This window comes from Neomonachus schauinslandi, chromosome 9 (assembly GCF_002201575.2).
Source record: "Neomonachus schauinslandi chromosome 9, ASM220157v2, whole genome shotgun sequence".
Lineage (NCBI taxonomy): Eukaryota > Metazoa > Chordata > Mammalia > Carnivora > Phocidae > Neomonachus > Neomonachus schauinslandi.
The window spans coordinates 91209591-91221884 of record NC_058411.1 but is presented as its reverse complement, the minus strand read 5'-3'; the positions used below and the strand labels follow the sequence as shown (position 1 = coordinate 91221884).

General features: G+C 38.0%; 1 protein-coding gene across 9 annotated transcripts in view; it reads left to right on the top strand.

The window, feature by feature from the left end:
- The window catches only part of DMXL2 (Dmx like 2), a 150292-nt gene that overhangs the window by 83881 nt on the left and 54117 nt on the right, over positions 1-12294 (top strand). For all 9 annotated transcript variants that reach the window (XM_044918224.1, XM_021694061.1, XM_021694059.1 and 6 more), the window contains 2 exons: positions 7697-7786; positions 9901-10018. In XM_044918224.1, coding sequence (XP_044774159.1) covers positions 7697-7786; positions 9901-10018 — 208 coding nt within the window. The remainder of the gene's footprint in view (positions 1-7696; positions 7787-9900; positions 10019-12294) is intronic.

Here is a 12294-nt window from a genome sequence, read left to right as displayed (position 1 = left end):
AATGGTCACACCATTTTACATTCCCACCAGCAGTGCCCAAGGTTCCAACTTCTCTGCATCCACTCCAACACTTATTTTCTATTCTTTGGTAGTGGCCCTTCTGATGTGTATGAGGTGATACCTCCTGGTGGTTTTGATTTGCCTTTCCCTCGTGATTAGTGATATTGAGCACCTTTTCTTGTGCATGTTGGCCATTTGTGTATCTTCTTTGGAGAAATGTCTGTTCAGGTCCTTTTGCTTTTTGTGTTGTTGAGTTACAGAAGTTCCTTCTGTATTCTGGGTGTTAACCCTTTATCACATACGTAATTTGTGGTTACTTCCTCCATTCTGTAGGTTGCCTTTTACTCCATCGGTTGTTTTCCTTGACAGGCAGAAGTTTTTAAGTGTGATGTAGTCCATTTGTCTATTTTTTATTTTGTTGCCTGTGCTTTTGGTGTCATATCCAAGAAATCATTGACAAAACCAGTGTCAGTGAATTTTAGGATGGTTTTTTCAGTTTCTGCAAAACATGCCACTGGGATTTTGATAGGAATTACATTGAATCTGTTGATTGCTTTGGTAGTATGGCCATTTTAACAATATTAAGTCTTCTAATCCACAGCATGAGATGTCTTTCCATTTATTTATATCTTCTTTGATTTTTCTTAGCAACATTTGTATTTTTCAGTGTATGTCTTTCATCTTCTTTGTTCAGTTTCTTCTTAAGTCTTGTATTCTTTTTGATGCTCTACTAAATGGGATTATTAATTTCCTTTTTGGACTGATCATTGTTAGTGTATAGAAACACACCTGATTTTCGAATGGTGATTTTGTATCCTAGAGCTTTGCTGAATTCATTTATTAGTTCTAACAGGTTTTTTTTTGGTGTGTGTGTGTGTGGAATTTTTAAGGTTTTCTGCATATAAGATCATGCCATCTGCAGATAATTTTATGTCTTTTCTAATTTTTATGCTTTTTATTTTTTGCCTAATTGTTAGAACTTACAGTCTGTGTTGAATAATAATGGTGAGAGTGGGTGTCCCTGTCTTGTTCCGTATCTATCTTAGAGGAAAAACTGTCTTTTCCCATTGAGTATGACATTAGCTTTGAGCTTTTCATATAGTTTTTATTATATGGAAGTAGTTTCTTTCTATTCATAGTTTGTTGAATGTTTTTTTTTTTTTTTTCATGAAAGCATGTTGAATTTTATCACTGTTAAATCTGTGTCTCTGTGGGGGAAGGTGGTCTTGGACTTCTTATTCTCAACATATAAGTCAGAATGATATTTCTAAAGCGTAATTTGTTTGGATCATGTCACTCTTAAGCCATTGTCTACAGTGAATTGTAATACTGTACAGACTCTACCTCTCAGCCCCTATCCTGCCTTCCTTCACTTCTCTGATACTGTGTTTCCTACTTTTACCCTCCCTCATTTTGGCTGCAGCCATACCAGTCTCTTTACTGGTCCTGGAGCATGGCCAACTGTCTCTCATGTTAGTGTCTTTTACTTACTGTTCTCCCTGCCTGGGATGTTCTTCCCTCAGATAACACATGGCTTGTATTCTTGCCTCCTTTATGTCTTTACTCAAGTGAGGGCTTCCTGACCAACATTCCTGTCCACATTCCCACTTCATTTTCCCCATAGCACTTAGTACCATTTCACAGTTTGTTTTACTTACTTATTTGTGTGCTATTTGTCTTCATTTGAATATAAAATGAGGGCAGTGCTGTATTCCCAGTGCCTGGTATCTGATAAGCATTCTACAAATAATTGTTGAGTTAATGAATAAGTTGATGAATATCATGCTGAAGTGTTTTATTACCTTGTGAAGGCAATGGGAAGCTAGCTGTTCTACCAGTTTGAACTTCATCAGCAAAGTGTGTGAGTACAAGTTTTCTCCACCCTCTTTTTCTTTCTTCTCTCAAAATCTTCACTATTTTGAACTGTATCTATTTTTTTGATTCACACATTTTTTATCACTGCAGAAGTGGAATGGTTTTTCATATTTTTATTGGCTGTTTGTATTTTTTTTCTTTTGATTTGCTTGTTCATGTTCTTTGTGGGATTATAGTATTTAAATTGGGAAGGAAGACCATACTAACTAGGAGAAGCTATACAAAGATATTTCTTTGCATTTTGTGGGGAAGAGCACATTGGTAAGGGTTGTACTTTTCAGGGAGAGACAGTCAGTACTTCCTTGATTTACTCTCTATGTCAGGGCCTAGGTGGGAAACAGATGACACACTTATAAAGGTTTAACTGTGAAGAGTTTAATGAAAGAACTCCTTATAGAGGTGAACACATGGTGAACCCGCAAGTGATGATAAGGCACTCAGAGTTTAGCAGTAGGGTGAAGCCATTATTACCATTATCAGAATAATGGCCCCCCAAAATGTTCATGTGCTAATCCCCAGAACCTGCACATTTGTTACCTCACATGGCAAAAGAGACTTTGCAGATGTGAATAAATTAAGGACCCTGAAATGTGGAAATTATCCTGGATTATTTGGGTAGGCCCAGTCTAATCACATAAGACTTGAAAGCAGAGAACCTTTCCTGGCTGTGGTCAAAGAGAGGGGTGACAAAAGAGGAATGGTCAGAGAGATGATATTACTGGCTTTGGGAGAAGGGGGGCCATGAGTCAAAGCATATGGATAACCTCTGCAAGCTGGAAAAGGCAAGGAAACTGGACTCTCCCCTCCAGTCTCCAGAAAGGAATGGAGCCCTGATGACAAGCTGACGTTAGTTCAGCGAGACCCATGTCAGACTTCTGACCTACAGAACTGTAAGATAATTCATTTGTGTGTGTGTTTTTTTTTAAAGTTTGTGGTAATTTTTTGCAGTGGCAATAGAAAAGTATATCCCTGTGCCTGAAGGGACAAGAGCAGTAACGGTGTACCAAAGCCTGGGGAGAACTAAAGCCATGGAAAAGGAGCTGCCTGTTGGGAGAGGTGGCCACACAGGAACATAGCCACTGACAGAACTGTGGGGACCAAGGGGGACACATGCCCGACTTCTCTCTCTCTCTCCTCTCCAGTCTCCGACCAGTCCCTCCCACTGAGTGAATTCAGCCTGAAGCTGAAGCCGGCTTGCGAGCTAGGTGTTTGGGTCCAGAAGTCAGTGTCTTGGGGCACAGAATAAGGCAGACAAGGGTGGAGAATGCATCAAGGTTTAGATGCAGGTCAAGAGTAGCCAGCCCCCTAGCATCGATTATTTAGATGGAGAAACTTTTATCTCCAGCACAGGGGAAACACAAATTCCCATTTGGCATCATGTCATTGTGTAATGATGCCGGTTTAGTCGTGGTCATACTTGGACTTTTGAAGTCCTTGCACTTTTAGTACTTGTCCCAGTAGGGAAATCAGGGAAGAAGAAACAACATAAAGGAAAGCTGTTATAGCCCCTGCTTCTACAGATAGTCACAGAGCCCGAATTCAGTAATCATAGTCTCTTCTCCCACCACCAAGTTCTGCGTTCCCTTACACTTTTGTCAGCACCTTGGGTGTTTGCCTTTTTTTTTTTTTCTTTTTAAACCTGGTGGAATGGTTCAGACCTTAGTGTTCTCATTTTCTTTGAGTAAATACCCAGTAGTGGAATTACTGGATCAGGCAGTTTTAGTGCTATATTTTAAACAGTCAAAATTAATGCAGAAAAATCCTTGATGAACAAAATGCCAAAATTTTAAATAAAGACAGATCTCGCAGTGCCACGATGAGCCACATTGAAGCCTGGGGCAAAGGAAGAATGTGTACTCTAGAAACATATGTTCCTGTAATTTTTTAATGGTTAATTTTTTCCCAGAACACTGAAGTAGTTGAAAAGTATTGAAAATTGGAAGTAAGTATATTAAAATCCACAACATTATTTTCAGTTCAAATATTTTATTTATGTCCCAAACAGAATTTATTATGATTTTACTTTCACGGCTTTAACGGAAGCAAACACTTCAATAATATGATCAAAATTTACTTTTTTGCTAATCCCGTTTTCAGTTGAGAGTTGTTGGATATAGTGAGAGAAAGAAACTTTGAAAGTAAGTTTGGTGAGTGTAAATTACTAGCAAGAGGTGTGACTGTCGTTCCTGAACCTGAAAATGAGTTAAAAACGAAAGAGAAGATGGAAATGTATGAATTACCAGATGTGGTATTCTTACTGGAAAAAGAGCCGATCAAGTAAAAATTAAGGAGATTTGGGGCACCTGTATTAGTTTCCTAGTGCTGATACAACAAATTGTCACCACCAACTTGGTGACTTTAAAACAATACATTTATTATCTTATCTTTTTGGAGGCCAGATATTATAAAACCAAAGTGTTGGCAGGGCCATATTCCCTCTGGAGGCTCTAGGGGAGAATCCATTTTCTTGCCCTTTCCAGCTTCTAGAGGCCCCTGCATCTCTTGGCTCATGGCTCCTTCCTCCTTTTTAAAGCTAGGAGCAGAGCATTTTCAAATCTCTCTTTCTCTGGCCTTTGCTTTTCTTTCTCTGAATCTGACCATACTTCCTCCCTCTTATAAGGACCATTGTGATTTCAGTGGGCCCTTCTACCTAATCCAACATACTTTCCCATCTCCAGATGTTTAACTTCATCACAGCCACAAAATCTCGTTTGTCATGTAAAGTAACATAACCTATTCACAGGTCCTGGGAATTAGGATGACATTTTTGGGGGGCTACAAAGCATACTAATTTCACATTCAAAATGGAGGTATGAAAAATTAACTGAAGTGCTTTAGATTTTGAATTTTTAGCTGGAGAAGACTTACGTGGATAATCTTGTTTACAAAAGGCAGCCACTGACCTGGCTCTTAAATATTTTGACAATCATCTGAAATCGTTTTAAGTGTCATGCGATGTCCATAATTTGTAATATAAAATCAGCATTGTGTTTGGATCTGCTAAAACTGATTCACAAATTTTGTTTAGTGCAGTCTTATGCAAATTTGGAAGTGAACTTCAGAACTTTAAAAAAACAATATACCAGTCACAATGTTGTCCTGCAAAAGAAGTTTCAGTAAGCTGAAGTTAATTAAAAATTATTTAAGGGGTGCCTGGGTGTGGGTGGCTCAGTCGGTTAAGCGTCTGACTCTTGATTTTGGCTCAGGTCATGATCTCAGTAATGAGATCGAGTCCTGCATCCACACTGGGCATGGAATATGCTTAAGATTTTCTCTCTCCTTCTCCCTCTGCCCTTTCCCCAACTCCCTCTCTAAAAAAAAATAAGTTAATTAAAATATTACTTAAGATTTTCACTCAGTCAAGAGACTCTCAAACAGGGAAGTTGTCTATATTGAAAACAAGCAAAAAATAGATTTTAAAAATATTGATAAGTTTGCTTCCATTAAAGCTGGGAAAGTAAACTAATCTTGTTTTAGTTTAAATAATTTTAAATATAAAATAATATTGTGAGTTTTAATACACTTTCTTTTCAGTTTTTCAATAATTTTCAACCACTTTAATGTTCTGGAAAAATATTTATCATTAAAAAATACATAAAAACATATCTGTGAAGTTTTGCTTTTGTCTCAGGCTCTCATATGGCTCATCAAGACATTTTTCTTTTTAGTTTTTAAGTTTGAGTAATTTCTACACCCAGTGTGGGCCTTGAACTCACAACCCCAAGATCAAGAGTCACAGGCTCTTCTGACTGAGCCAGCTAGGTGCCCCATGACACTGTTGAATCCTGCATTTAAAATTTTGATATTTTGTTCATCATGAATTTTTTTGCATTAATTCTGATTTTAAGAAATACTGCATTGGGGAGCCTGGATGGTTCAGTTGGTTAAATGTCTGACTCATGATTTCAACTCAGGTCAGGATCTCATGGGTCATGAGGTCAAGCCCTGCCTGGGGCTCTGTGCTCAGCTGGGAGTCTGCTTGAGGTTCTCTCTCTCCCTCTCCCTCTGTCCCTCCCTCCCCCGCTTGTGCACGCACATGCTCTCTCTCTCTCTCTAATAAATAAATCTTTTTTTATTTGAGAGAGAGAGAGCACGTGCGTGCAGGGGGAAGGGGCAGAGGGAGAGGGCGAAGCAGACTCCCCAGTGAGCAGGGACCATGATGTGGGGTTCGATCATGGGATCATGACCTGAGCTGAAGGCAGACACTTAACCGACTGAGCCACCCAGGCGCCCCAATAAATAAATCTTTAAAAAAAATACTGCATTAAGATATTATTTATCTTGATTATTGAGTTTTTGGCACCCCCCCCCCTTAAATTTTGCACCCAAGGTGAGTGCTTAATTCACTTTACCCTAATTCTGGCCCTATCTTCTGCTGTAAAATGGGTTCTTTTGTTGGAGGTAAAGTTGAATAGGATCCTGTAGTGTTGAATAAGTCATTTGGTAAGGCCTTAGTCACAGTGCTAGCAGCAGAGTTGTGGGCAGGGAAGGCAATTCCTTACCTGGAATGGGTATCCCTGCAAGGGGATTGCAACCTTGGTTGCATGTCAGAAGCACGTGATGAGTTTGTAAAATGCCTGTGATCAGATTGTACTCTAGACCAATAAGTCAGTCTCTGCAAGTGGGACCTAAGCAACAATGATTGTTAAAGCTCCTCAGGTGATTCAGTGTGCAGCCAAGCTGAGAACCACTGATCTACATCAATACTTATTAAACTTTAGTATGTACACGAATCATGTAGAGATTGTGTTAAAATGAAGATGTATTAGCTTCAGGGCCTGAAAGTTGCATTTATAAAAAGCTTCCTGATGCTGCTATTGTTGCTGGTTCATTGACCACACTTGAGTAGGAAGGATTCACGGTCCAGTGTTTTAACCTCACCCTCTGTAGAACAAAGTTGCAGCCAGATTTCAGTTAACAAACCCAGGAGACACTACTTCCAGGTGTCTGAGCTAATATTTTAAATCCTGAATCTTGGGTGAATATACTCATAACAATAAATTCAGCCATACCCAGCCACATATTTTGTCCTCCTTGATCTAGTAACCCTTGAATCTGTTCCTATCCCGTGTCTTTGGAATCTTGCTGATACAAATTGGAATGATGCTACAACCCCAGTGTATGTGCTGTTTTCCCAGGAGCAATCTTGTATTTATATCCCTAGGCTAAGCTGGGATCTAAGCCCTCTTAGCAGCCTGGAGGTGGTAGGAAGTAATGGTGGTGATGCTGAGGAGAATGGGCATCTCCTTGTGAAGTAACTGCTCCAAGTGAAGCTACTGAAAGGTTTTTATGCAAAGGGAAGCCTGATTGGAAGGAGGGAGAAGGGACTGCTTTTTTCAGCAGAAAGGGTTGGGAGTTTGGGTGTCCAAAGTTAAACTTCCCGTGTTAGTTAAACATGCTCATCTCAAGTTACCGAGTCCCACTTCCTTTCAACCATTGCCCGTACCTTCTCACTGGCAAGGTCGTACTTCTACGTGGCATTGCAGATCTGCAAACCATACGTGTGGGCATGGGGCCACATCCTCAGCCAGGTCTGTCATGGAGCTTTAAGATTGCAAAATGAAGACATGTTGAAAGAAGCGGATGCCTTAAGGTTCTACGCTATTAAGCTAGACACTATAGAGTTTTCTACCTGGTTAGTTAATTTTAAAAATGAGAATAAGAATGAGTACAGATATTTGAAATAATTCTTGGAATGAATGAATCGCCATTGCCAATCATTGAATATTTAGAAGGGCCTTGAATGTCTGAGATGCTGTATCATACTGACAATAGATTCATACATTGTTGATGATTCACATTTTCTGTTTTTTATTTGCAGAAACTTATTGGAGAAGTGTTTAATATTGTGAGCCAACAGTCTACTGCTCGACCTGGCTGCATTATTGAACTCGATGCAATAACCAACCAAGTAAAAACATGCTTGTGAATTGGGGGTATTAATATACTTTATTCCAGAGTGCTTTATGTGCATATATTTCATGGCCAGAATAATTCCCTTGTTTGAGAATACTAAATACAGCCAGTTCTCTTGATTTCCACAGTGAAAATCTAATGATTTAGTGATTATTCTCCAGCTGAGTTATATCTGTAGCCTTATTTCCTGTTTAAAGGTCATTCGATTCAGTCAGGGAAACCATGAAGGAAAATATAGTACAGCTGCATAGGGGCTTGGTTTGTGGTTTCTCTTTTTATATTATTTCTCATTTCAACTCAGTTGATAGTTCAGCTTTAGAGTGTTTGCCTTGTTAGTCTGAATATTAGGTATTTTTACGATATCCGTAAAATGCGGGTGAAAGTAGGATCAAAGTATACATTTACTTTCTAATCATAGGTCTTTTGTATAGTCACTGTTCTTCCCTGGCAACTACCCAGGGAAGAGGGAGAACTCTTCTCCCTGCAGTGAGTTTGTAAATCCCTTCCTAGTCCTCAAGATATTTGTTTCTTCAGGATCATATTGATGGACTAAGGGATAGAACTAATGTATTCATTCCAAATAGGAAAAAAAGATTCTTTTGGTGAGGAAGTTACCAATATTTTCAAACAAGGAAATGAAGAAAGAGCTAACTGTATTTAAAAACAAATATAGTTGTATTTTTTTTTCCATTGTGCCTGGTACATTCTGTTGGGGAAAATGTAGTAATTTCCACCAATGTAGCAAAATTACCATGTCAGCTCTTGACAACAGGAATGTGGCTGCCAAACTCAAATTACTAATGCCTCCAAGGAAATCCCAAACCTGTGATCCATAGGGATATGGGAGAAGAGTGGATTGTCTTCATTCCCATAAAGGTCTTCATTTTTAATGGGCTGGGTATTAAATTCATCTCCCACTTTAGCTCCTTCTCTTCACCATGGGATGTTAACAGAGGTCACTCTTACTTAGCATTATGCTTTTTACTTCATACCTGTTCAAGATTTGTTTCCCCCTCTAGTTGTGACTGTCTTTAACACAAGGGCTGGTAAACTGCAAGCACTGATAAATAGCTAAAAGTCATTCTAGGTTTGTGCCCAGTGTGCTGTATGATTTCTATATCCATGAAGACCTCACCCTTCCCTTTTCATTTATTTTTTTCCTCTGGGGAGGTGACCTTTTTCTGTATATGTGAAGAGATTTTTGGTTTCTATCTGGAGAGACATAAAAATACCATATAACTTTCATAAAAATTTTGTGGGTCAACCTAATACTATAGTCCTTTCATTTCTGTGTAGTTTGTCAGGAGGTTGGTCTCCTTTATTCCGTAAGATTTAGCCCACCCATCCATGGTTCCCTTCCTTGAGATCTGTGGGGCAGCCATCTAATTGTCTTGACGCACTTCCATCGTAAGATTCTGTTAGGATTTAGTTTTTCCTTGAATTTCAGCTCCCTTTTGTAATTTTAATAAGTAGCCATTTGTATTATTTTTACTCTTTTTCTCTGTGTTGTTCAAAAACATGCTCATGTAGCATAGCAACAGCAACTGACCATGATGTCTCATCCATCCTTTTAGAAAGCCTCGCTACTTACGTGTAAATACATTAATCCAGGGGTGTGTCACCCAACTGGCTGTCATAGGGCCCTGCATAATTCCCACTAGACAGACTGGGAATACTTTGAGGACGTTTCTGGTTTTCCTATTTTTGGTTCCCAAGTGGAATTAGAAAAACTAAGGGAATCCTGTACTAGTTGCCTTATTACACAGTCAGCATAGCCTGCTCCAGCAAGTCATGTGACCTAATATTTTTGAGCTCAGAGTGGTGTAGATCACGTGTGTGTGTGTGTGTGTCTTGAGAAGCAGATCTGTTGGTTTGTTTTTGTTAGAGCTCTTTAATTCTGCTATTGGCGGTAGCATCTTTGAAAGCAATTTTCTCTGCCCAGGTCATTCTAATGATTTTATTTTCTGTTGCTTTTTCCCTTCTAATTTGTCAGTTGATGAAGAATAGAAATTTAGGTTTATTTCTTCTACATTAATGTTCTTGGGGAGGTGGTGGGTGGAAGACAGGGAATTTCAAAGATAAAACTTCGGTTTTTTTTCATATTTGTAGTGTGGCTCAAATACACAGTTGCTTCATGTGTTTCAAGAAGACTTCATCATAGGATACAAACCACATAAGGAAGATATGGAGAAAAAGGAAACAGAAATATTTTTTCAGCCATCACAAGGTACTTTTAAGAAGTAGTCTTGAGGGCGCCTGGGTGGCTCAGTTGGTTAAGCGACGGCCTTCGGCTCAGGTCATGATCCTGGAGTCCCGGGATCGAGTCCCACATCGGGCTCCCTGCTCGGCAGGGAGTCTGCTTCTCCCTCTGACCCTCCCCCCTCTCATGTGCTCTCTCTCTCTCATTCTCTCTCTCAAATAAATAAAATCTTAAAAAAAAAAAAAAAGTAGTCTTGAGTTTGACACCTTAATCTTAAAAAATCTCCAAAGTTTTATCGAGTATGGATCTTTATATCAAAAGTCATCACTCTCATAATTTTTAGCAAATAACACCAGTTCTGTAAAAATTGCTTGTTTGTATGTGAAGAAGGCATGTGGGTGAAAATTACATTTTGAAAGACAGTTTCACCAATGGCATAGACTTTTGCCAAGAAAATGTTACTTATGAATCCTAGTTTAATTGTTTTAAAAAGTAATTTTAATTGTTCAGTTCTGCAATTAAATTACTTCGATTGGTAGTAAGATCCCTGTGGTATCTCAAGCAAACCAATTAACTTTAGTGTAAGTTTTTAAAAGTCCCCAGTACATTGCTGAAGACCATTGATGAATATATAAGACATTGTTTTGTATGGTATATCAGGAACCTTAGGTACACTGTGAATTAAAGGTACCATCTCACGGTGTTCCCCTCTGACATGTAGTATTTGTTTTTTGTGTGTGAAGGAAAGTAGTTCTCCATAAGAGCCTTCAAGAATAGATCCCATATGATGTTTAAACTTTATTATTTAGCTTAAAATGTTCCCTTTAAGAGTTCTAACTTTGTAATTATAAAACAGTCATGTTCTATTTGAATGTAGAACATATGTGAACGTAGAACAAATAGAATATTTTCTGTTTGAAAGAAGGAAAGACATGTTCTACTTTAAGAATTCATTTTATATGATGAACATTTTTTTAGTTTACAAAAGGTTTCCAGATACTTTACCTAATTTGGTTATAGATCATAAGTATCTAAATGGACATAATTAATTTTCTTGATGTAGCTTGTATCACAGAATTATATATAGACACTTATGAACAGTATTTGTACCAAATTTATACAGGTAATTGCCTTTTCTTTAGTGAAAAATAAGAAGGAATTCTTCTCTGACATGTCTTCACCACTCACTAGTAATTTTTCCCTTTCATGCATCTTGCTTCTTACATTAATACTTTTCTTCTTAATAAGTTATACAGTTGTCACATGGTTTTATTTTACTGTCAATAGGGTATAACAGGACTGCTTTATAGATTTAAAATGTGCTTTTCCATAATATTTCACCTTTATCTGGGTTGAACTTTTTTATATGCTTTCCCACAAACCTAGGTACTGTTTATCATTCTACCTCTAACAAGAAATTCATACCAACCCTACTAGAAACAATGCTTATGGAAATTCAGTATTTTATTATATTTTTAATCGAAAGACTTATATTTAAAAATATTTTTGTATTTCCCTCTTTTGATATTTCTTTATGTCATTGCAAAATTAGGCCAAAAGATTTCCTAATGTCTTTCTTGGTTTTCCTTTAGATTTTGTGCAGTTTCTTTGATATTCTTCTTGATTTTATAGCTGTTTTCTTAAAGGACTTGATAGGCATATGTTCTTTCTTCCCTGCCCCTGCCTTATTTTGTACTTTCTAAGTTTCAATTAAAAATTAATTTCTCTTTTATTTTAAGGAGGCTCCATGCCCAACATGGGGCCTGAACTCATGACCTTAAGGTCAAGAGTCCCATGGTCTACTAGGCACCCCTCTAATTTCTCTTTTAATTAAGAAAAATGCCAATTACGGACAAAAGTAGAGTGCATTGTTTAAAGATTTTAAGATTTTGTTTCACTTGCTTTATCTATCCTATTTTCCTTTTATCCTGAAAAGTTTTTTTGAAAAAAAATTATTTATTTATTTGAGAGAGTGAGCAAGAGTGGGGAGGGGCAGAGGGAGAGAGAAAACCCTGAAGCAGACTCCCTGCTGAGTGCAGAACCTGATGTGGGGCTCAATCCCATGACCCCAAGACCATGACCTGAGCCCAAATCAAAAGTCAGCCGCTTAACCAACTGAGCCACCCAGGCACCCCTTCCTGAAATATTTTAAAACAAACCCAGCCATCACGTTTAACTCCTGTGTACTTCACATGCATTTCTAAAAATGACTTTCTTAAATGAGTGCTATTATCACATTGATAAATAACAAAATTCCTCAGAATTATGTAATAACTAGTCCATATTTACTTTATTCAGTTGTC